We start from the raw sequence: 22565 nt of genomic DNA, 5'->3' as shown, positions 1-22565 counted from the left end.
CAGTCTCAGTAGTGAGGGTCTCACCTTGTACTGGAAGCACGACACACACTCAGCAGTTACATTGTACTAGAAGTACAGTCTCAGTAGTGACAGTCTCACCTTGTACTGGAAGCACGACACACACTCAGCAGTTACACTGTACTAGAAGTACAGTCTCAGTAGTGACAGTCTCACCTTGTACTGGAAGCACGACACACACTCAGCAGTTACACTGTACTAGAAGTACAGTCTCTGTAGTGAGGGCCTCACCTTGTACTGGAAGCAGGACACACACTCAGCAGTTACACTGTACTAGAAGTACAGTCTCAGTAGTGACAGTCTCACCTTGTACTGGAAGCAGGACACACACTCAGCAGTTACACTGTACTAGAAGTACAGTCTCAGTAGTGACAGTCTCACCTTGTACTGGAAGCAGGACACACACTCAGCAGTTACATTGTACTAGAAGTACAGTCTCACCTTGTACTGGAAGCAGGACACACACTCAGCAGTTACATTGTACTAGAAGTACAGTCTCAGTAGTGACAGTCTCACCTTGTACTGGAAGCAGTACACACACTCAGCAGTTACATTGTACTAGAAGTACAGTCTCTGTAGTGAGGGCCTCACCTTGTATTGGAAGCACGACACACACTCATCAGTTACATTGTATTAGAAGTACAGTCTCAGTAGTTACAGTCTCACCTTGTACTGGAAGCACGACACACACTCAGCAGTTACATTGTATTAGAAGTACAGTCTCTGTAGTGAGGGTCTCACCTTGTATTGGAAGCACGACACACACAGACTCAGCAGTTCCAGGAGCCGTGAGAGCTGCATTATAGACAGACTGGAGAACCAGCGTTGCAGACAATCTTGCTCAGCATTTTTCAGTACCCATAGAGCACACACCAGTAGATTGCGGCTGGACTCTGCAGAGAGGACACTACCTGTACGCACAGGCTGGGGAGAGAGATGCAGGTAAAGCACTAGCAATATATCCACAAGTACAAGTTGAACAATGTATATGTCCTGGCTGGTAATAGGCGACTTACCACTGAAATATACAGTAACATACAGTATGCACTAAAGGGGGCTTGTGTAATAGATATTAGAGAAGACAATTTGCACTGCTGCCATTAATAGCCGGACTTTAATCAGTCATACTATAATGGTATCTTGAAGCGTGAGGATAATGGTAAAGTATAATATGTGGAAGAACAATGCAAATCAACTAATCTCTGTGTCGTGTAATAGACTTCCAGGTCATTAACCAGTACTTGTCTGTGGTCTCCTCTATCCTTAGAGAGAATAGCTGCTGCTACCAATATGTTATTATGGAACATGTGGGATTCATCACTCACAGCTGATGGGATCGGGAAGCTTGTGGTCTTCTGCATTGTAGGCAATGGAGACCCCGCTATTGCCATGGCAACTGTTTGACTGATTGTGCCCCCGTCAGAGTCCACTTCATCTGCCATAGAGGAGGCATGACGGATCCTCTGCACATGTGGCTCTGCTAAGAAAGGATTAGAGTGTCAGCACCTGTGTTCAGTACACTCATACATATTACAGAGCGGGGGCTGGTCTGTTTACAAGACACGGGATAGAAAGACTAACACTGAAGTACTCTTTGCCATGTGGTTGGATTGCAACCTCAATGGCCAGAAAATAGGATTTTGGTACTTACCAGGTAAATCCTTTTCTTTGAATCGATAGGGGGCACTGGAGTACTCTTGGGATATGGACGGCTTTAGCAGAACAAGGGCACTGAATATTTAAATTTAGTAACTCTCCTTCCCTCCATATTCCCAGAGTACCTCAGTGTTTTTTACTGAGCCGAACAGGAGCGACAGAGAGGATGACAATAGAGAATTACATATAACATAACGGACAACAAAAAAGTTGACACATAACGTTACTGACAACTAAACAGTTGACACCATAACCGATAGAACTTGAAAATTTGAACCAGTCGGTGAGAATGTGTTACCATAAGATCCACTGAACTTACCACAAACCAGGTAAAACTGCTCTGGGTGGGCGTCCAATGCCACCTATGGATTCAAAGAAAAGGATTTACCTGGTAAGTACCAAAATCCTATTTTCTTTTTCATCCACTAGGGGTCACTGGAGTACTCTTGGGACGTACCAAAGCTTCCCCCGTGGGCGGGAGAGCTGTTTGGCACCTGTAACACTAGGCGGCCAAAGTCAGATGCTGATGCCGCAAACGTATCAAACTTGTAAAACCGCACAAACGTGTGCACTGATGACCATGTAGCCGCACGGCAAAGCTGCGTCGTAGAGTCCCCACGACCTGCTGCCCATGAAGTTCCCACAGAACGTGTGGAATGAGCTGTTACTGATGTAGGCGGCTGTAACCTAGCATGAAGGTAAGCCTGACGTATGGTCAGTTTAATCCATCTGGATAAGGTCTGCTTAGAAGCTGGCCAACCCATCTTGGCAGCATCATAGAGAACAAACAACGTATCCGTCTTACGAACTGTAGACGTTCAGGATACATAAACGCGCGTACCACATCCAAAGTTCCAGAATCTTCTGTTAACACAGGAACTACTATTGGTTGATTGATGTGAAAAGATGACATTACCTTTGGCAGGAAAGCGCGATTCGTCCGGAGTTCCGCTCTGTCATCATGAAACACCAAATACGGTGGCTTGCATGACAAGGCACCCAAATCTGAAACACGCCTTGCCGAAGCTAAGGCTAGGAGAAAAATTGTTTTCCAAGTGAGAAACTTAATATCCACTTGTTGTAAGGGTTCAAAATATGAAGACTGTAAAAAATCTAAAACCAGATTCAAGTCCCATGGCGCTGTAGGTGGAATGAATGGAAGCTGTACTCTGAGGACACCTTGCAGAAAGGTGTGTACAGACTGCAATAGAGCCAGTCGTCTTTGAAAGTAAATTGACAAAGCAGATACCTGCACCTTTAGTGTAGATAAACGCAGTCCTCCATCTAACCCCGTCTGTAGAAATAACAAAAGACGGGATAACTTGAAAGATGATGTCGGAAACTTCAGAGCTTCACACCAACCTATATAGGCACGCCAAATTCTGTAATAATGAGCTGCCGTAACTGGCTTCCTAGCACGTAACATGGTTGGCATAACAGAATCTGGAATGCCCTCTCTTAAGAGGGCGGTCTCAACAGCCACCCCGTCAAACGCAGCCGCGCTAAATCGGGGTAAAGGAACGGACCCTGTTGTAACAGGTCCGGACGTAGCGGGAGCGGCCAAGGATCGTCTGCGAGTAGTCCGCGGAGATCCGAGAACCAAGCTCTCCGAGGCCAATGAGGCGCCACTAGTATGACTGTGGCGGATTCTCTTTTGATCCGTTTTAGCAACAGAGGGAGCAGCAGAAACGGTGGAAACAGATACACGAGGCTGTACGGCCACGCGATTGTGAGAGCATCCACCGCCACTGCCTTTGGATCTCGCGTTCTGGACACCTACTGGGGCGTTTGGTGATTGTGGCGAGACCCCACCTCTGGACCAACATGTGAAACACTTCTGTTAATGCCCATTCTCCTGGATGAAAATCTAGACGGCTGAGATAATCCGCCTCCCAGTTGTCCACTCCCGGAATGAACACTGCCGACAATATCCCTTGGTGATGCTCTGCCCAACTGAGGATTTGAGCTAGTTCCCGCATGGCCATGCGGCTTCTCGTTCCTTCTTGTTTGTTGATGTACGCGACTGCCGTCGCGTTGCCTGACTGCACCTGGACAGTCTGAGATCGAAGCATGTGCCCTGCTTGTCGTAGCGCATTGTAAATTGCCCGGAGTTCCAGGACATTTATAGACAGCAATCTTTCGTGATCCGCCCAGAGACCCTGGAGCTGAAAATTTTGAACTACAGCTCCCCAACCTCTGAGACTCGCGTCCGTCGTTAGAATTATCCAATTCCAGGCGCCGAACCGTTTCCCTGCGGTTAGAGTGTGTACTTTGAGCCACCAGAGTAGAGATACTCTGGCCCGTGGAGACAACCTCACCCTCTGGTGAATCTGCAGATGCGAGCCCGACCACTGTGCGAGCACATCCAGTTGAAAAGGACTTGAGTGAAATCTTCCGAACTGAAGCGCTTCGAAAGCCACCACCATTGTGCCTAACAGGAGAATGCACAAATGTACCGAGACAATGCGTGGCTTGAGCACTAATTGTACCAGATGACGAATAATCTGTACTTTCTGTTCTGGTAGGTAAATTCTTTGATCTACCGTATCGAGAATCATACCTAGGAATTGAAGTCGTTGAGACGGAATCAGATGTGATTTCTTGAAGTTGACAATCCAACCGTGCTGAACTAGTACATTGTACGTTAGCAACGCATGTTGGAGGAGCATCTGTTGAGACGGAGCTTTGATGAGCAGATCGTCCAAGTACGGAACTATTATCACTCCCAGGGATCTGAGATGAGCTATCATCACAGACATCACTTTGGTGAATACCCGAGGCGCTGACGAGAGGCCAAACGGTAGAGCCTGAAACTGGTAATGGGTTCTGCCGTATTGCAAACCGCAAGAACCTCTGATGAGGTGGCCAAATCGGAATGTGTAAGTACGCATTCTTGAGATCCAGCGCAATCATGAATTCCTGTGGCTCTAAACCTGCAATTACTGACCGCAGAGATTCCATCTTGAATCTGTAGTTAAGTGACGTACTGATTGAGGCCCTGTAAGTTCAATATTGGCCTGACTGAGCCTTCCGGCTTTGGTACCACAAACAGACTGGAATAATAACCCTGACCTTGTTGGTGTACAGGGACCGGAATCAAAACTGCTGAATCCAGCAGAGACTGAATGGCAATTTGCAGAACCGCCCTCTTGTCATCCGACACAGGCAGTCCTGACTTGAAAAACCGCAGTGGCGGGAGACAGTCGAACTCTATCTTGTAACCTTTTAACACTAAATTGCGGATCCACCCATCTGTGGATGTCTGGAACTACGCCAAATGGAACGTCTGAAGGCGTGCTCCCACAACTGGAGGTCCGAGATGGGCTGGGAGCCCGTGATGCCACTGGCTTGTCGGTGACCTTAGCGTCCTGACGACTGGTGTTGGTTTGTTGAAAACCACGTCCTCGACCTTGTCTACCAGGCGTGGCTGTTCCTCTACCACGGCCTCGAAAGGGCTGAGGTCTAAAGGATTTGAACGCCGGGCCAGAGTATTTCCGTCTAGGTACCGTTGGAGGCAATGGTAGGAAAACAGACTTCCCTCCCGTGGCCTCAGAAATCCATTTGTCCAATTCAGGACCAAACAACTTCTCGCCACCGTAAGGTAACGCCTCTATACCTCTCTTAACCTCTGCCTCCGCTTGCCAAGACCGCAGCCAGAGTGCTCGTCATGCCGTAACTAGCGACGATGAAAGGCGAGAAGTGAGCTGACAGACGTCAGTAGAAGCTGTACATAGACACTCAGCAGCTTCACAGATTTGATCAGCGAGAAGTATAAGGTGATCGTCATGTAGGCCAGACTTGAGTTCTGTTATCCATACCATTAGCGCCTTAGTTACCCAGATACCAACCAACCCAGGTCTAAGCAACACTCCTGCTGCTATATACATGGACTTTAGCATAGCTTCTATTTTCCGGTCTGAAGGGTCTTTAAGCGTAGTAGCCGTTGGTACTGGTATGGTTAATTTTTTGTACGTTTTGACACAGACGAATCCACCATTGGCGGATTCTCCCATGTAGATGTCACAGAATCTGGAAATGGGTAACTAGACTTAAATCAGCGAGGTATAGAAAACCGTTTATCCGGATTCTTCCGTGTTTATACTAACATCTTATTAAGAGATTCCGAAACAGGAAAACCCATTGGAGATCTCTGTCGTTTAGTAAATACGACTTCATCATTTGTCAGAGGCTCCTCAGTCTCTGTAAACTTCAGAGACTGACGCACTGCCCTGATGAGATTATCAATGCCTGGGCTGTCAAAATCTTCACTATCTGACTGCTGGTCTAATTCGCCCTCCTCACCCTCCTCTTGCGCAGTGAGGTCTGGCATAGAATCGTCAGAATGCAACATAGCAGAAACTGGTAAATCATAAGACAAAATAAGATTTTACTTACCGGTGAATCTATTTCTCGTAGTCCGTAGTGGATGCTGGGGACTCCGTAAGTACCATGGGGATAGACGGGCTCCGCAGGAGACATGGGCACTTTAAGAAAGAATTTAGATTCTGGTGTGCTCTGGCTCCTCCCTCTATGCCCCTCCTCTAGACCTCAGTTAGAGAAACTGTGCCCAGAAGAGCTGACAGTACAAGGAAAGGATTTTGGTAATCCAGGGCAAGATTCATACCAGCCACACCAATCACACCGTATAACTTGTGATAAACTTACCCAGTTAACAGTATGAACAACAACAGAGCATCAGGTCAACCCTGATGCAACCATAACATAACCCTTATTGAAGCAATAACTATATACAAGTATTGCAGAAGAATTCCGCACTTGGAACGGGCGCCCAGCATCCACTACGGACTATGAGAAACAGATTTACTGGTAAGTAAAATCTTATTTTCTCTAACGTCATAGTGGATGCTGGGGACTCCGTAAGGACCATGGGGATTATACCAAAGCTCACAAACGGGCGGGAGAGTGCGGATGACTCTGCAGCACCGATTGAGCAAACACAAGGTCCTCCTCAGCCAGGGTATCAAACTTGTAGAACTTTGCAAAAGTGTTTGAACCTGACCAAGTAGCCGCTCGGCACAGCTGTAATGCCGAGACCCCTCGGGCAGCCGCCCAAGAAGAGCCCACCTTCCTAGTGGAATGGGCCTTAACTGATTTTGGCAGCGGCAATCCAGCCGCAGAATGAGCCTGATGAATCGTGTTACAGATCCAGCGAGCAGTAGTTTGCTTTGAAGCAGGAGCACCAAGCTTGTTGGAAGCATACAGGATAAACAAAAATTCTGTTTTCCTGACCCTAGCCGTTCTGGCTACATAAACCTTCAAAGCCCTGACCACATCAAGCAACTCGGAATCCTCCAAGTCAGTAGTAGCCACAGGCACCACAATAGGTTGGAAAAAACAAAAAGGTAGCAGCCCTGCGCTTACTAGCTGCTGCTAGTTCCTAGAAAATAGAGTTTACACCCAGAAACCTCTTAAACCATGGATTATACAAAGAAAGAGAACCAGGAACTAGCGCTGCATAGTACACATAAATCTGGAGATGATCCTTTGTAGTTTCTGTATGATCCACTACTTTATCTCTCTGTGGAATTACACTTACAGATAATTTCTGTCACGCGTGTCCATAAAGGTATCTTTATATCTGAAACAATATGCTGTCCCCACACAAACAGAAGCGATACACACTTACAGAATATTTCTATCTCGCGTGTCCGTAAAGGTATCTTTTACTGCATGAAGATATTCAGTAGCGGAAAGACCCCCAAGAAGACTTCACATGATATATAAGCAGGACAAACTTACATTAGCTTCCTTTCCCGCGTGCCCATAAAGGTATCTTTTATCTGGTACGTCGTCTCAAAGGAGGATTCCACAAGATGATTTCCACAGAAGAAAGTATTTATTACACAAAGTTAAAAGAATGAACAGAGTCCAAACAAAGGAACCCAGGTATCGGCTGCTGATGGAAGACTTGTTCTCTCACCGGCCGGCTGCAGACAGGTAAGCGAGCAGAAACAAAGTCCGAGTCACCGTGTCCCAGGATTCCACACTAACGACAGACGGCTTCAACGCGTTTCTGGGAGTTCACTGACCTTTGTCAAGAAGTGCTGTCCTCCTTACATCACCGAATATTTATACCATCTTTGATTATGCAGCTGACGGTCATTAACAATCGTTACAATAAAATATAGCATAAAAACATCATAAAATAAAAATAAAAATGTCCTACAGGCATATTAATTATTGGCTGTGTTATTTTATATACAAAAAGAAGAAAAGGAACGAGTATTCACCTTGTCCGTTTCTAAACAGAACCTTAGGCAGCTGTAAGCAAAACGCCCCGATAATTAAACTGCACGGCTGCAGATATCAGTATAGCCATGTCTATATAAAAGACTATCTATATATAAAAAACTATCTATATATAAAAAAACAACCCACGATAATTACCCCAAAACGGACAGGGAGCCGCCCGCTTATTATAGTAATAAACAGGGTATGTATAATGTATAATTATATAAACTAAAAAAAGAGAAGGGGAAGGAAGGTACTTGCTAGTCCGATCACGTGATCGGCAAAGATATGTGAAATAATTAAAGGGGAAAAGACAATGGTACCATAAACCCAAATTAGAATACCAGCATATACCTTCCTCCGGCAATACACATCATTTTTTCTAGTAGTCGAAGGGATTTACTATATATAATGGGCTGACGGTGGGTACTAAATAGTACCTAGATAGAATGGGACCATGAACCGTAAACCCTAAAGGGCAAGGGAGGGAATTAATAGCAACCCATATTTTAATAAAAATACCTTCGATTTCGGCACAACATGGTAAACTATACAGTACATTGGAGATATGAAAATAATAATGATATCAAAATCAGTCCATCTTTCAAAGCGTATATATAATCCTTCGTTGTGTCAGTCCTTTTAAGAGGCCATAATAAGTGACCACATTTCTTCATGTCCAATTGTGAAATTCTCATAAGATGGGGAAAAGAAAAGACAAAACAACACCATACAGGTGTATTAATATAAGATGTATTAGATGAACCATTTTGTTTCAAACTCCATATTCAAACCATTAGTTATTAATGTCCTAAGGTCGAAAATGGTTTTAATCTCCATCTTTGCTAAATTAGCTTCTATGTTGTGAGTCCTCCAATTACCCTTACAAATTTTTATTCCACAAAAACTTTTTAACCCTTTTATATTGCAATTGTGTTTATCCTTAAAATGAAGAGATATACTATGTCCTTCCAGACCTTTTTTAATATTTCTATAGTGTTCACCCATACGTTCTTTGAGCATTCTGCTCGTCCTCCCCACATATTGAGTGCCACACTGGCATTCTAATAAATACACAACATTCTTGCTGCAACATGTGATGAATTCTTTAATTGGTAACACCTTACTTGTTTGATTAGATTTGTAATGAGTAATCTTACTTACTTCAGATTTACAATTCTTACACATACTGCAGCTACCGCATCGATAAAAACCCTTTGATACTATACGAGTTTGTCTCTTTTCCACCTCCAAAGAACTTTTTACTAGCATGTTTTTAAGGTTATCTGCTCTTCTATATATGAACTTTGGGGTGTCGGTAATTTGGCCTTTCAACAGTGGATCTCTAGTGAGTATGTTCCAATGTTTCCGTATAATGCCCTCAAATTGTTTGTGCGGAGATGAAAATTTACTAATAAAACTGACACCTTTGGAAACATTGGCCTTACTATCTTTCCTCACTTTTTTAATGATGTCTAACTGGGAAAGTGTTCTATTCTCTACTTTTGCCTTTTGTATTAAGGCTAAATTATAACCTTTATCTACAAAATCTGACTCCATCAATTTTGCATCCATATCAAAAGAATCATCTGTTGTACAATTTCGTCTTAGTCGTCTAAATTGACTATTAGGTATACCTCTTATCCAATTTAGGTGGTGATTGCTATTCTGATCAATGTATGCATTACTGTCTGTGGGTTTTTTATAGTTGGTCGTAATTAACCTCCCCCCCTCAGAATGGATAATAAGATCTAGAAAATGTACCTTCTCTCTACTAATCTCGAAAGTTAATTGAATATTCTTATTATTATTGTTTAAGTAGGCACAAAAGGAGTCCAGGTCTGTCCTGCTGCCATCCCATACAAAAACAATGTCGTCTATATAACGAGCCCAGAGCACCAGGCTGGCACCCCACTGGTGGCCTGTCCATACTGACTGGTCCTCCCAATGGGACATAAACAAATTCGCATAACTTGGTGCCAGCCTGGTGCCCATAGCAGTGCCAGACGTTTGGAGAAAAAAGTCCCCCTCATACCAAAAAAAGTTATTTTCTAAAATTAAAGTTATTCCATCAATGATGAAGTCATTTTCCTGTGAATTTTCATTATCCTGCTCCAAATGATATTTAACGGCTTCTAGACCCAAATGATGTTGAATAATAGTGTATAGTGATTTGACATCGGCCGTAATAAGGAAAAACTCTGAACTTCATTCCAATTCCATTAATCTCTGTATAGTGGCTCCTGTATCCTTAAGATATGATTTTGTTCTTAAGTACAAGTGGTTGCAATTTGTTATCTATAAAGGCTGACAGATTAGAGAGAATGGAATTTACCCCTGCTACTATGGGGCGTCCGGGGGGGCTAGTTATGCTCTTATGTAATTTAGGGAGAACATAAATCACCGGAATAGAAGGATTCTCCAACCTTATATATTCCACCTCAGTGTCTAAAATGGTTCTATTAGATAGATACAAGTTTAGAAAAACTTCCAACTTCTTAGACACAGAACTCGAGGGGTCGCCTTTCAACTTTCTATACGTTTCTTTACAGGATAGTTGTTTATTAATCTCTGCATGGTAATCATCTCTATTGAGGATCACCACCCCCCCGTCATTATCTGCTGGCTTTATGACAATGAGGTTATTACCTCTGAGGGAACTAATGGCTTTCCTTTGTGCCAAACTTAAATTGCCTTTTGGGCATTTGAATGTGGTTAGTTCGAGATCTTCCTTAACAAGTTTTTCAAAGGTGTCCACAAAGCAACCCTTTTTGTGCTTCGGAAAGAAAGTTGATTTCTTTTTGAACACCTTAACACTCTCTACTTCTATATCATTACTTTCCTCTTTTTCAGCAAAGAACCTTTTTAATGCCAATTTGCGCACAAATCTTTGTAGATCTACATATACTTCAAATTCGTTTAGTTTACTTGATGGGGCAAACTTGAGTCCTTTCTCAAGAACCTCTGATTTCTCTTTGGTTAATGTATAATCACTCAAATTATATATTTTAGTTTTGCCAATTTTCTCTATGGACGGAATTATAATTTCTTCCACAGTATCCTTACTCTTACTTGATCGTACCCTTTTCTTTTTAGAGAGACCTAGTTTTTTTCCAGCCCTACATCCTCTTTTCCTTTTCTTTATGTGTACCTGGTTCGTCTTGTCCTCCTCTCTAAAAAAGGCTGTTGTCTGTCCTCATGTTCGAAACTATCCGATGTCCCCTGATTTTGGGCCCTCCTATTTTGTCTATTTATGGGACTTTTTCTAAAATTAACTCCTCTAGACTCAGGGTAATTATAATTAGATTCCCTCCTCCAAAGTTCCCTTTGGCGTCCTAACTGTCTTTTTTCCCTTATAGGAGTTCTTTCTCTATGATTTTCAAACTGATATCTCCTATTTGAAGTACCATCATTTCTATTCTGAGTGCTCCAAGTACGTTGTGGATACCGGGATCGTGACTGTAGAAATATTAAAAAAGGTCTGGAAGGACATAGTGTATCTCTTCATTTTAAGGATAAACATAATTGCAATATAAAAGGGTTAAAAAGTTTTTGTGGAATAAAAATTTGTAAGGGTAATTGGAGGACTCACAACATAGAAGCTAATTTAGCAAAGATGGAGATGAAAACCATTTTCGACCTTAGGACATTAACACCTAATGGTTTGAATATGGAGTTTGAAACAAAATGGTTCATCGAATACATCTTATATTAATACACCTGTATGGTGTTGTTTTGTCTTTTCTTTTCCCCATCTTATGAGAATTTCACAATTGGACATGAAGAAATGTGGTCACTTATTATGGCCTCTTAAAAGGACTGACACAACGAAGGATTATATATACGCTTTGAAAGATGGACTGATTCTGATATCATTATTATTTTCATATCTCCAATGTACTGTATAGTTTACCATGTTGTGCCGAAATCGAAGGTATTTTTATTAAAATATGGGTTGCTATTAATTCCCGCCCTTTAGGGTTTACGGTTCATGGTCCCATTCTATCTAGGTACTATTTAGTACCCACCGTCAGCCCATTATATATAGTAAATCCCTTCGACTACTAGAAAAAATGATGTGTATTGCCGGAGGAAGGTATATGCTGGTATTCTAATTTGGGTTTATGGTACCATTGTCTTTTCCCCTTTAATTATTTCACATATTTCACATATCTTTGCCGATCACGTGATCGGACTAGCAAGTACCTTCCTTCCCCTTCTCTTTTTTTAGTTTATATAATTATACATTATACATACCCTGTTTATTACTATAATACGCGGGCGGCTCCCTGTCCGTTTTGGGGTAATTATCGTGGGTTGTTTTTTTATATATAGATAGTTTTTTATATATAGATAGTCTTTTATATAGACATGGCTATACGGATATCTGCAGCCGTGCAGTTTAATTATCGGGGCGTTTTGCTTACAGCTGCCTAAGGTTCTGTTTAGAAACGGACAAGGTGAATACTCGTTCCTTTTCTTCTTTTTGTATATAAAATAACACAGCCAATAATTAATATGCCTGTAGGACATTTTTATTTTATGATGTTTTTATGCTATATTTTATTGTAACGATTGTTAATGACCGTCAGCTGCATAATCAAAGATGGTATAAATATTCGGTGATGTAAGGAGGACGGCACTTCTTGACAAAGGGGAGTGAACTCCCAGAAACGTGTTGAAGCCGTCTGTCGTTAGTGTGGAATCCTGGGACACGGTGACTCGGACTTTGTTTCTGCTCGCTTACCTGTCTGCAGCCGGCCGGTGAGAGAACAAGTCTTCCATCAGCAGCCGATACCTGGGTTCCTTTGTTTGGACTCTGTTCATTCTTTTAACTTTGTGTAATAAATACTTTCTTCTGTGGAAATCATCTTGTGGAATCCTCCTTTGAGACGACGTACCAGATAAAAGATACCTTTATGGGCACGCGGGAAAGGAAGCTAATGTAAGTTTGTCCTGCTTATATATCATGTGAAGTCTTCTTGGGGGTCTTTCCGCTACTGAATATCTTCATGCAGTAAAAGATACCTTTACGGACACGCGAGATAGAAATATTCTGTAAGTGTGTATCGCTTCTGTTTGTGTGGCGACAGCATATTGTTTCAGATATAAAGATACCTTTATGGACACGCGTGACAGAAATTATCTGTAAGTGTAATTCCACAGAGAGATAAAGTAGTGGATCATACAGAAACTACAAAGGATCATCTCCAGATTTATGTGTACTATGCAGCGCTAGTTCCTGGTTCTCTTTCTTTGTATAAACCACAATAGGTTGGTTTATATGAAAGGATGAAACCACTTTCGGCAGAAATTGTGGACGGGTCCGCAATTCTGCTCTATCCGCATGGAAAACCAGATAGGGGCTTTTATGTGACAAAGCCGCCAACTCTGACACACGCCTAGCCGAAGCCAAGGCTAATAGCATGACCACCTTCCACGTGAGGTATTTTAACTCCACCGTTTTGAGTGGTTCAAACCAGTGGGATTTCAGGAAACTCAACACCATGTTAAGATCCCAAGGTGCCACTGGAGGCACAAAAGGGGGCTGAATATGCAGCACTCCTTTTACAAACGTCTGAACTTCAGGTAGAGAAGTCAACTCCTTCTGAAAGAAAATGGATAGGGCCGAAATCTGGACCTTAATGGAACCCAATTTTAGGCCCAAATTCACTCCTGACTGTAGGAATTGAAGGAAACGGCCCAGCTGGAATTCATCCGTAGGGGCATTCCTGGCCTCACACCAAGCAACATATTTTCGCCATATACGGTGATAATGTTGAGCTGTCACGTCCTTCCTAGCCTTTATCAGCGTAGGAATGACCTCATCCGGAATGCCTTTCTCTGCTAGGATCCGGCGTTCAACCGCCATGCCGTCAAACGCAGCCGCGGTAAGTCTTGGAACAGACAGGGCCCCTGTTGCAACAAGTCCTGTCTTAGAGGAAGAGGCCACGGGTCCTCTGTGAGCATTTCTTGCAGATCTGGATACCAAGTCCTGATGTGAAGGCAAGTCTCTTGACTTGACCACAGACCTTGGAAATTTCTTCCCTGTGTGACTGCACCCCAACCTCGGAGGCTTGTGTCCGTAGTCACCAGGACCCAGTCCTGAATGCCGAATCTGCGGCCCTCGAGAAGGTGAGAACTCTGCAGCCACCACAGGAGTGACACCCTGGCCCTGGGGGACAGGGTGATTAACCGATGCATCTGAAGATGTGATCCGGACCACTGGTCCAGTAAGTCCCATTGAAAGGTCCTCGCATGGAACCTGCCGAAGGGAATGGCCTCGTATGATGCCACCATCTTTCCCAGGACTCGAGTGCAGTGATGCACTGACACCTGTTTTGGTTTTAATAGGTTCCTGACCAGTGTCATGAGTTCCTGAGTTTTCTCCATCGGGAGATAAACCCTTTTCTGGTCTGTGTCTAGAATCATGCCTAGGAAAGGCAGACGAGTCGTAGGAACCAACTGCGACTTTGGAATATTTAGAATCCAGCCATGTTGCCGTAACACTTCCAGAGAAAGTGCTACGCTGATCAGCAACTGCTCTCTTGATCTCGCTTTTATGAGGAGATCGTCCAAGTATGGGATAATTGTGACACCTTGCTTCCGCAGGAGCACCATCACTTCCGCCATTACCTTGGTAAATCTTCTCGGAGCCGTGGAGAGACCAAACGGCAACGTCTGAAATTGGTAATGACAATCCTGTACCACAAATCTGAGGTACGCCTGATGAGGTGGATAAATGGGGACATGAAGGTATGCATCCTTTATGTCCAGAGACACCATAAAATCCCCCCCTTCCAGGCTTGCGATGACCACTCTCAGCGATTCCATTTTGAAATTGAACCTTTTCAGGTACATGTTCAGGGATTTTAAATTCAATATGGGTCTGACCGAACCGTCCGGTTTCGGGACTACAAACATGGTCGAATAATAACCCCTTCCTTGTTGAAGGAGGGGAACCTTGACCACCACCTGTTGAAGATACAATTTGTGAATTGCAGTTAACACTATTTCCCTCTCGTGGGGGGAAGCTGGCAGGGCCGATTTGAGGTAATGGTGAGGGGGCATCTCTTCGAATTCCAGCTTGTATACCTGAGACACTATCTATTGCCCAGGGATCCAACTGGGAGTGAACCCACTTGTGGCTAAAATTTCGGAGACGTGCCCCCACCGGGCCTAGCTCCGCCTGTGGAGCCCCAGCGTCATGCGGTGGATTTTGTGGAAGCCGGGGAGGACTTCTGTTCCTGGGAACTAGCTGTGTTGTGCAGCTTCTTTCCTCTGCCCCTGCCTCTGGCAAGAAAGGACGCACCTCGGACTTTCTTGTTTTTCGGTGATCGAAAGGACTGCATTTGATAATACGGTGCTCTCTTAGGCTGTGAGGAAACATATGGCAAAAAATTTTACTTTCCAGCAGTAGCTGTGGAGACCAGGTCCGAGAGACCCTCCCCAAACAATTCCTCACCCTTGTAAGGTAAAACCTCCATATGCCTTTTTGAGTCGGCATCCCCTGTCCATTGGCGAGTCCACAGGACCCTTCTGGCAGAAATTGACATAGCATTTATTCTAGAACCCAGTAGACTAATGTCTCTTTGAGCATCTCTCATATATAGGACAGCGTCTTTAATATGCCCCAGGGTCAACAACATAGTATCCTTGTCTAAGGTATCAATTTCCTCAGATAAGGTATCCGTCCATGCTGCTACAGCACCACACACCCAGGCCGACGCGATCGCCGACCTCAGCAAGGTACCCGAATGTGTATAAATGGACTTCAGGGTAACCCCCTGTTAGCGATCCGCAGCATCTTTGAGGGTAGCCGTATCCTGTGACGGCAGGGCTACCTTCTTGGATAAGCGTGTTAAAGCTTTGTCCACCTTAGGGGAGGATTCCCAGTAACCTGTCCGTTGGCGGGAAAGGATACGCCATAAAAATCCTTTTGGAGATCTGCAGTTTTTTATCTGGAGATTCCCAAGCCTTTTCACATAACTCATTTAGCTCGTGTGAGGGGGGAAAGGTTACCTCCGGCTTCTTTTCCCCATACATATGTACCCTCTTGTCAGGGACTGGGGTTTCCTCTGTGATGTGCAACACATCCTTAATTGCTATAATCATATAACGGATGGATTTAGCCAATTTCGGCTGTAACTTTGCATCATCGTAATCGACACTGGAGTCAGAATCCATGTCGGTATCTGTGTCAACAATTTGGGATAGTGGGCGCTTCTGAGACCCTGACGGCCTCTGCGACATAGGATCAGGCACGGGTTGAGACCCTGACTGTCCTGAGGCTTCAGCTTTTTCTAACCTTTTATGCAAGGAATTAACACTATCATTTAAAACCTTCCACATATCCATCCAATCAGGTGTCGGCGCCGTCGGCGGAGACACCACATTCATTTGCTCCCGCTCTGCTTCCACATAGCCTTCCTCGTCAAACATGTCGACACAAGCGTACCGACACACCACACACACAGGGAATGCCCTTTTTGAAGACAGTTCCCCCACAAGGCCATTTGGAGAGACAGAGAGAGTATGCCAGCACACACCCCAGCGCTATAACCCAGGAATAACACAGTGACTTAATGTTAACCCAGTAGCTGCTGTTTATATTGATTTTTGCGCCTAATTATGTGCCCCCCCCTCTCTTTTTACCTTCTTCTACCGTGTATCTGCAGGGGAGAGCCTGGGGAGCTTCCGCTCAGCGGAGCTGTGGAGAAAAAATGGCGCTGGTGAGTGCTGAGGAAGAAGCCCCGCCCCCTCAGCGGCGGGCTTCAGTCCCGCTTAAATGTACAATTTTTGGCGGGGGCTCATACATATATACAGTGCCCAACTGTATATATGTTAAACTTTTGCCAAAAGAGGTCCCAATTGCTGCCCAGGGCGCCCCCCCCCCCCCCCCTGCGCCCTGCACCCTTACAGTGACTGGAGTATGTGAGGTGTGTGGGAGCAATGGCGCACAGCTGCAGTGCTGTGCGTTACCTCAGTGAAGAACGGAGTCTTCTGCCGCCGATTTGAAGTCTTCTTGCTTCTCATACTCACCCGGCTTCTGTCTTCCGGCTCTGCGAGGGAGACGGCGGCGCGGCTCTGGGATCGGACGGCGAGGGTGAGATCCTGCGTACAATCTCTCTGGAGCTAATGGTGTCCAGTAGCCTAAGAAGCAGGACCTAGCTTCAGAGAGTAGGGCTGCTTCTCTACCCTCTGTCCCATGATGCAGGGAGTCTGTTGCCAGCAGAGCTCCCTGAAAATAAAAAACCTAACAAAAATACTTTCTCTCAGCAAACTCAGGAGAGCTCACTGAAAAGCACCCAGCTCGTCTGGGCACAGTATCAAACTGAGGTCTAGAGGAGGGGCATAGAGGGAGGAGCCAGAGCACACCAGAACCTAAATTCTTTCTTAAAGTGCCCATGTCTCCTGCGGAGCCCGTCTATCCCCATGGTCCTTATGGAGTCCCCAGCATCCACTAGGACGTTAGAGAAATTAAATTTATCCCTTCTACCCAAAGTGGACTTGGACCTTTGGCAAGGCTGAGACCCCTCCGGTAGTTCTGGCGGTCTCACCCGAGACTCAGATCTTGCCGCTTCCCGCTCGTGTCGAGCGGCGGCCAATTCTGATTGCAACCCAGCCATTACATCTGCTAGCATTGCCCATGGAGGGTCCGGGGATGAAACCGGCTTTGAAACCGGAGCGGAAATTGTATTTGTAGCTGAATTCACAAAACATACTGTACATGTGGTAGATCCATCCGGTAACACACTCTTACAGACATTACAGTGAAACTGCTTTTTTGTTTTTGCTGGTGCCTTACTGATTATGCAGACAGACAATACAATATACAAAGACAGACAACTTGCACGACTCAGTAAAATTGTTACTAAGGTGTGTCTATATATATATATATATATATATATATATATATATATATATATATATATGGCCGAAGTGCAGTGCACGTGGCCAGTACTATATGAAACCTGATCCAAAATTCCCACTAACACCCCTGCGCCATCCGGTGGAGTAGTGTTGTAGGACAGGAACGTTCTGGAATCACAAACCGGAAGAAACAGGAAGCATGGTTAAAATGGCCCCCATGCCATGCTTACAGTTATAATCACAGAGCAGGTTATAAAAGCGTGTAAAGACATATATAACCTGGAAATATCCTGTTAATAACAAACCCTGTTAATAAAGGCTTAATAGCCCACGCTATTCTTACAACCCATGCAGCCTTTTCTGCTGCTGCTGCTATGGGCATCATACACTTCTCCCCCTTTCCCCCCCCCGTGCAACTGCGCTGCCTGAGAAGACTTCTCCCCCCCTCCCCCTGTGCTCCGTGTACCGCTGTCTCTTTGCGGGGAGCGGGTACAGGGAGCCGGGGAGTGGGTACAGGGAGGCGGAGAGCGCACTCTATAGAGCCGTGGAGCGGCGGTATGGAGTGGGCGGAAGTGCGGCCGGCGTACGGGGCTCTGAGCGGCGGGTCTGAGCGGCTCTGGCGGGCGCGTATAACACTAAACAGCGGCGGTGTCTAGCACTGTAAGCGGCGGGCGGCGCACATAAAGTAAAGTGTTCCCCACACAGCGGGGCGGTAGCGTGAGCGGACCGCCCCGTCCCCCAACATACCTGGACGCCTGTGGTGAGGGGCTATGACGGGGCTTCTTCTGTAAGCTCCGTCCAGCCTTCCTGCAGGTTGTTCTGCTCTTGGCTGTGAGGGTGCTCTGTAGTGAGGACCGACACGCCAGCAGCTGCTTGTAGCAGCTTCCACTATCCCGGACCCACGCCTTTTGGTAAGGGGGGAAGGGATGTGAAATAAAGTTTTAGAAAAATAAAATAAAAAATAAAATAAGTATAAGTGCTGCAGAGCTAGCACTCGTGCTTGTTCTACTGTGAGCACAGAAAAAACACTGAGGTACTCTGGGAATATGGAGGGGAGGAGAGTTACTAAATTTAAATATTCAGTGCCCTTGTTCTGCTAAAGCCGTCCATATCCCAAGAGTACGCCAGTGACCCCTAGTGGATGAAAAAGAAATAGCAAAGTGTATGTTGCCAGTGTCTGCACTGAAGCTACAGCTATTCCATGGTGCTGCACTGAAGCTACAGCTATCCCATGGCGCTGCACTGACGCTACTGCTATCCCATGGCGCCACACTGACGCTACAGCTATCCCATGGCGCCACACTGACGCTACAGCTATCCCATGGCGCCGCACTGACGCTACAGCTATCCCATGGTGCTGCACTGAAGCTACAGCTATCCCATGGTGCCGCACTGACGCTACAGCTATCCCATGGTGCAGCACTGACACTACAGCTATCCCATGGCGCTGCGCTGACGCTACAGCTATCCCATGGCACCGCACTGACGCTACAGCTATCCCTTGGCACCGCACTGACGCTACAGCTATCCCATGATTCTGCACTGACGCTACAGCCATCCTATGGCGCTGCACTGACGCTACAGCTATCCCATGGCGCTGCACTGAAGCTACAGCTATCCCATGGCGCTGCACTGACGCTACAGCTATCCCATGGCGCTGCACTGACGCTATAGCTATCCCATGGTGCTGCACTGAAGCTACAGCTATCCCATGGTGCCGCACTGACGCTACAGCTATCCCATGGTGCCGCACTGACGCTACAGCTATCCCATGGTGCCGCACTGACGCTACAGCTATCCCACGGCGCCACGCTGACGCTACAGCTATCCCAGGGCGCAGCACTGAAGCTACAGCTATCCCATGGCACCGCACTGACGCTACAGCTATCCTATGGCGTTGCACTGACGCTACAGCTATCCCATGGTGCTGCACTGAAGCTACAGCTATCCCATGGCTCTGCACTGATGCAACAGCTATCCCATGGTGCTGCACTGAAGCTACAGATATCCCATGGTGCCGCACTGACGCTACAGATATCCCATGGTGCCGCACTGACGCTACAGCTATCCTATGGCGCTGCACTGACGCTACAGCTATCCTATGGCGCTGCACTGACGCTACAGCTATCCCATGGCGCTGCACTGAATCTACAGCTATCCCATGGCGCTGCACTGAAGCTACAGATATCCCATGGCGTTGCACCGATGCTACAGCTATCCCATGATGCTGCACTGACGCCACAGCTATCCCATGGCGCTGCACTGAAGCTACAGCTATCCCATGGCGCTGCACTGAAGCTACAGCTATCCCATGGCACCGCACTGACGCTACAGCTATCCCATGATGCTGCACTGACGCTACAGCTATCCTATGGCGTTGCACTGACGCTACAGCTATCCCATGGCGCTGCACTGATGCTACAGATATCCCATGGCGCTGCACTAAAGCTACAGCTATCCCATGGCGCTGCACTGATGCTACAGCTATCCCATGGTGCTGCACTGAAGCTACAGATATCCCATGGTGCCGCACTGACGCTACAGCTATCCCATGGCGCCGCACTGAAGCTACAGATATCCCATGGTGCTGCACTGAAGCTACAGATATCCCATGGCGCCGCACTGAAGCTACAGCTATCCTATGGCGCTGCACTGAAGCTACACCTATCCCATGGTGCCGCACTGATGCTACAGCTATCCCATGGCGCTGCACTGACGCTACAGCTATCCCATGGCGCTGCACTGACGCTACAGCTATCCCATGGTGCTGCACTGAAGCTACAGCTATCTAATGGTGCCGCACTGAAGCTACAGCTATCCCATGGCACCGCACTGACGCTACAGCTATCCCATGATGCTGCACTGACGCTACAGCTATCCTATGGCGTTGCACTGATGCTACAGCTATCCCATGGCGCTGCACTGAAGCTACAGCTATCCCATGGCTCTGCACTGATGCTACAGATATCCCATGGCGCTGCACTAAAGCTATAGCTATCCCATGGCACTGCACTGATGCTACAGCTATCCCATGGCGCTGCACTGAAGCTACAGCTATCCCATGGCGTTGCACCGATGCTACAGCTATCCCATGATGCTGCACTGACGCCACAGCTATCCCATGGCGCTGCACTGAAGCTACAGCTATCCCATGGCGCTGCACTGAAGCTACAGCTATCCCATGGCACCGCACTGACGCTACAGCTATCCCATGATGCTGCACTGACGCTACAGCTATCCTATGGCGTTGCACTGACGCTACAGCTATCCCATGGCGCTGCACTGATGCTACAGATATCCCATGGCGCTGCACTAAAGCTACAGCTATCCCATGGCGCTGCACTGATGCTACAGCTATCCCATGGTGCTGCACTGAAGCTACAGATATCCCATGGTGCCGCACTGACGCAACAGCTATCCCATGGCGCCGCACTGAAGCTACAGATATCCCATGGTGCTGCACTGAAGCTACAGATATCCCATGGCGCCGCACTGAAGCTACAGCTATCCTATGGCGCTGCACTGAAGCTACACCTATCCCATGGTGCCGCACTGATGCTACAGCTATCCCATGGCGCTGCACTGACGCTACAGCTATCCCATGGCGCTGCACTGACGCTACAGCTATCCCATGGTGCTGCACTGAAGCTACAGCTATCTAATGGTGCCGCACTGAAGCTACAGCTATCCCATGGCACCGCACTGACGCTACAGCTATCCCATGATGCTGCACTGACGCTACAGCTATCCTATGGCGTTGCACTGATGCTACAGCTATCCCATGGCGCTGCACTGAAGCTACAGCTATCCCATGGCTCTGCACTGATGCTACAGATATCCCATGGCGCTGCACTAAAGCTATAGCTATCCCATGGCACTGCACTGATGCTACAGCTATCCCATGGCGCTGCACTGAAGCTACAGCTATCCCATGGCTCTGCACTGATGCTACAGATATCCCATGGCGCTGCACTAAAGCTATCCCATGGCACTGCACTGATGCTACAGCTATCCCATGGTACTGCACTGAAGCTACAGCTATCCCATGGTACTGCACTGAAGCTACAGCTATCCCATGGCTCTGCACTGATGCTACAGATATCCCATGGCGCTGCACTAAAGCTATAGCTATCCCATGGCACTGCACTGACGCTACAGCTATCCTTTGGCGCTGCACCGATGCTACAGCTATCCCATGGCGCTGCACTGACGCTACAGCTATCCCATGGCTCTGCACTGACGCTACAGCTATCCCATGGCGCTGCACTGACGCTACAGCTATCCCATGGCACTGCACTGACGCTACAGCTATCCCATGGCGCTGCACTGACGCTACAGCTATCCCATGGCGCTGCACTGAAGCTACAGATATCCCATGATGCTGCACTGACGCTACAGCTATCCCATGGCTCTGCACTGACGCTACAGCTATCCCATGGCTCTGCACTGACGCTACAGCTATCCCATGATGCTGCACTGACGCTACAGCTATCCTATGGCACTGCACTGACGCTACAGCTATCCCATGATGCTGCACTGACGCTACAGCTATCCTATGGCGCTGCACTGACGCTACAGCTATCCCATGGCGCTGCACTGACGCTACAGCTATCCCATGGCGCTGCACTGAAGCTACAGATATCCCATGGTGCCGCACTAACGCTACAGCTATCCCATGGCGCTGCACTGACGCTACAGCTATCCCATGAGGCTGCACTGACGCTACAGCTATCCCATGGCACTGCACTGATGCTACAGCTATCCCA

The 22565-nt window shown here is 46.6% G+C and overlaps 1 protein-coding gene across 7 annotated transcripts in view; it reads right to left on the bottom strand.

Moving 5' to 3' along the window:
* The window catches only part of DOCK6 (dedicator of cytokinesis 6), a 164264-nt gene that overhangs the window by 38997 nt on the left and 102702 nt on the right, over positions 1 to 22565 (bottom strand). For 5 of the 7 annotated variants that reach the window (XM_063931274.1, XM_063931276.1, XM_063931278.1 and 2 more), the window contains 2 exons: positions 1344 to 1498; positions 760 to 942 (listed from right to left, as the gene is read on the bottom strand). In XM_063931274.1, the coding sequence (XP_063787344.1) occupies positions 760 to 942; positions 1344 to 1498 (338 nt within the window). The remainder of the gene's footprint in view (positions 1 to 759; positions 943 to 1343; positions 1499 to 22565) is intronic. The other 2 variants (XM_063931275.1, XM_063931280.1) reach the window with 1 other exon arrangement.

The sequence above is a fragment of the Pseudophryne corroboree genome, chromosome 6, assembly GCF_028390025.1.
Source record: "Pseudophryne corroboree isolate aPseCor3 chromosome 6, aPseCor3.hap2, whole genome shotgun sequence".
NCBI lineage: Eukaryota > Metazoa > Chordata > Amphibia > Anura > Myobatrachidae > Pseudophryne > Pseudophryne corroboree.
This window is presented reverse-complemented; position numbering and strand designations above follow the sequence as displayed.